The sequence below is a fragment of the Ixodes scapularis genome, unplaced genomic scaffold (assembly GCF_016920785.2).
Source record: "Ixodes scapularis isolate PalLabHiFi unplaced genomic scaffold, ASM1692078v2 PGA_scaffold9__187_contigs__length_104089568, whole genome shotgun sequence".
Lineage (NCBI taxonomy): Eukaryota > Metazoa > Arthropoda > Arachnida > Ixodida > Ixodidae > Ixodes > Ixodes scapularis.
In genome coordinates, this window is record NW_024609884.1 from 73,038,437 (window position 1) to 73,042,149 (window position 3,713).

Sequence of the window (3,713 nt, forward strand, 5' to 3'; positions counted from 1 at the left end):
CTCAACCCTGAACTGACTCGCCCCCATTTTTAGGAGTGGCCAACTGTTCAGGTTTTCCTTTCCAATAAAACGCTTACTACTACTACTCTTGCACGCCTGCATTTACTGTTGTTCCCTTCGCGCCTGTCTGTATTGCCATGATTTTAAGAGCTAGAGTGGATTATTCTGTGTCATTTGTGGTATTACAAAGTCTATGTAAATCATTATTATTATTATTTTATAAAAATAGGTAATTTCGTTTCATGCTTACTGACATAAAAGTTTGAGCTTGTCTACTGTTAAAGAGCCTCTGACACGCGAAAAAAAAAAATTTATTTCATGCTAGGCGTTAAAATGGTGTATTAGGACGTGATTGAAAAATTATTTCACTTTACAGTTGTGTAGTTTTTTTTTTTTAATAAAGAAATAGAAATACGAAGCCCAATTTCAAAGTGACCACCAGTGCACTGTGACGTAACAGTGTACCGCAAGATGTCGGGGCGGCCAGAAGGGAGGCATCGCCGGAAGTCACGTGAGTTTTATCACTCCTCGTGCTTAGCGCGGCCGCGTGTGATATTTGTTTATATTTTTTTATTCTCTGCACTTCCGCGTGCAATTCAAGCAGACAAGGGTTTCTTTTATTTGCTTTTTATCGCCTAAAGTTACTGTAAAGGTAGAAGAAGAGGAGTCGGTGAACCTAGTAAACAAGTTCTGCTGATGTTCTAGACAAAACACGTACTTTATACTCGACGTTTACTTGTACTCGGTACACTCACCAGTTCGTATTCTATAAACGGCAGGCATCTTCAGCCTGGAGAGTATCCGGTGATTCGACGACCTCGGTGTCTGAACCTTCAGCAATGCGATCGGGCGTGTCATATACTAGCAATCCTAAGTCCTGCAAGCGTTCTAAATTTTTTTTCTTAAAAACTCGATAGCTTGTTTTGTGCGCAGTATGGCTCTGTACCATCAGACTGATGGCATGCACTCGTACCCTGGCTTGTACTCGCAACACTTTCATCATTGACCTCCATCACGTCGATCCACTGACTCTTCGTCCTCAACTTTTACAGCACGCAAACTAACCAACGGTGCAGCAATAAAAAGCTAGTGGGACTGAAACTTTGTTTTCTACCACCGCTCGTAGAAAAAAAACAGAAAAAAAAGTCTTAGGCACGGTTATGGAGAGCACTAGGAGTGAAACTCACGTGACTTCCGGCGAACCCACTTTTAGTGACGTAGGTCGATGCTTCCCATTTGACCGCTCCGACACCTTGCGGTACATTGTTACGTCACAGGGCACTGGCGGGCACTTTGAAATTTTTGGGGCGTGTCAGAGGCCCTTTAAGTCGATAAACCATTTTTTCCTCTACTTTTATGTTGAATTCTGCATAAATAGGACTTCAATCAGTTGTATCAATTTAGTTTTGCATACTTCCGATTTGTTAAATTTCATCCCATACTGGACTGTAAGTACACACGCATAAGCACGCAAGTGCTTTTGTGAGACTTATTATTAGTATAATCATTATTCTAAAACCATTTAAAACCCATGAAGAAAAAAAAAAAGAAACATATGTAGCATTTTAGACAAAACCCCGAGGCTGGGGGGGGGGGGGGGGGGGGGGGGGGGGGAGGAGGGAGGAAGGAGAACACACCACGAAGTCTCAAATGCTAAACCTTCACCAGCTTGTTTGCGCCCTAACTTTTTTTTTGTTAAAACATATCTAGATTTGAACAAATTTCCCTTAGCCCTTTGCCCTTGGCTATTGTAACGCGCTCCGGGCGGCCGAGCGAGCGAAGAAGCGAGAAAATGAGCGAGCGATGAGCGAAAGAAAAAAAAAAAAAAAAAGAGAAAAGTAAGGAGAGGTTACAACGACGTCCAATATGTTAATAACCCACTCCGGCCACTAGGACGGGTACAGCCGCTAACATCCATGTGTCCTCAGGGCTATGGTGTATCGGGGCGCTCTTTCTGCGCTCAAGCGTAGGGTTCTTGTTTCCGCCGCCTCAACACATGGCGTTACAATCGCCGCCTCTACTGCTGCCGGGCCACTCTCGCGTCCAAGGCGGCCGTAGCACATATGTAACACGCAGTGCACAACTGTGCACTGCGTGTTACATAAGCTCGCGAGTGGTCGGCAATAAACTCTAGAATAACAGGATGATGCAACCGCAAGCCTTTCAACTTGCGTAGCCTCGAACACTCACTTTTTTTTTTTTCACAAGGTGACTGCGAGCGCATCACTGAAACATACAAAGAAGGTTCGAGGAACTAATCCACTCTCACTTTTAGGGAGGCACTCACTTGATCGAATGACGTTTTAGCGAACGCCCACGTTTCATCGAACGACACTTTAGCGAATAGTCGGACGCCGCGAAGCGGCGTTTTCGGGTGGGCCAAGTGGGTTCATATTTTTGTAATGAGCTGCCGCAGACTGTCGCCGCGAAGCGGCGTAAAGCGCAGCGCGACGGATGGGTTAACGCGCGCCCCCGTTATTCGCTAAAACGTCCATTCGCTCTAATGTCGCCGTTCGCTAAAATGTCATTCGCTCATGTGATATGGACTCCTCACTTTAATATCTACTGGTACCACTCAGTCTCTTGTTGTTACTCCAAAAGAAAAAAATTAAAGAATTTCTTAGCGCGTGAAAAATAAATTGCTGTTGTATTTCACCCGTGACATCGTCACCACCCAACGAAACTCGTGCCAGAGTACAGTATTTGCGCGTACTGGGGCAACGTGAACGAACCGGGAGCTCCATTCAAGATGGCGTCCGCTGCCCAGTGTACCCAGCCAGATCAAGCTTTTATCCTGTTGTCAGACTTTTTGATATAGACCGTTTTCGTGTGTCGGTTGCCATGTTGTGTGACGTAGTGGGTTGGGCAACAAAAATTAAAGTGATTTTTGGGCATAACTATGATAGAAAAGTATGGCCATGAAAAAATAAATAGAACTACTGGCATCAAAAACTTGAATTCTAGCGTCTTCAAATCGACAAATAAAGTGATCTGCTATTTTGCCCCAACTCAGTTACGTCAGAATTCAACATGGCGGCCACCACGAAAAAACGCGTAGCGCACCGACTTCGTGCCGCGCGAGTTTGAGACGGCCCTTGGCAGCTCGCCAACTTTTCGAGCTGCAGCCTCTCGTCAGGGTCGCCGGGGCTTGTTTTCATCGGAGCATCGCGCGGAATTCACTGCAGTGTGAAGTCTGCGCTGCCACTTGCGACGTCTCGCCATTCCCAATTGGTGTCCGCACGATCCCGCGGCTGTCACCGGGCCGAAACTAATGAGTGAGTATTTTACGTATTTTTGATCGTAAGGGAGATAACGCCCGGAAACAGTCGGCTTGAATACGGGGCGTTGTCGAGAGTGGCGGCAGAACTGCAACGGGTCGTTCGTTTTTTCCCCCTACTGGTTTGGTTTTTATGGGTGCGCTTTTGATTAGCGCTGTCCTGGCTGTGTCGTATGACTGAGCGAGCAGAGGGTGTATGCGGGCTGCGGATCAACTGCGAAAACTGTGACATTGGCCCGTGGCAGGTTCGCGACTTGGACGGTGCCGCACTCGGAATATCGATCTACGCGTGTGCGAGTAGGACCCGTCCTTTTCGCAGTCGGGTCTTTGAGACATATTCGATTATCGTTGCGAAGGATAAAATCAACTTTTAGCATCGCAAGAATGCACTGTGTAAATACACATGCTATACCTGCGATACTGTAGTAATTCGTGT

General features: G+C 46.2%; 1 protein-coding gene across 1 annotated transcript in view; it reads left to right on the forward strand.

The window, feature by feature from the left end:
• The first annotated feature begins 3,042 nt into the window (after nt 1-3,042).
• Nucleotides 3,043-3,713, forward strand: part of LOC8027518 — a 57,569-nt gene continuing 56,898 nt past the window's right edge. The window contains exon 1 of the mRNA XM_042287294.1: nt 3,043-3,275. Coding sequence (XP_042143228.1) covers nt 3,272-3,275 — 4 coding nt within the window. The 5' untranslated portion in view covers nt 3,043-3,271. The remainder of the gene's footprint in view (nt 3,276-3,713) is intronic.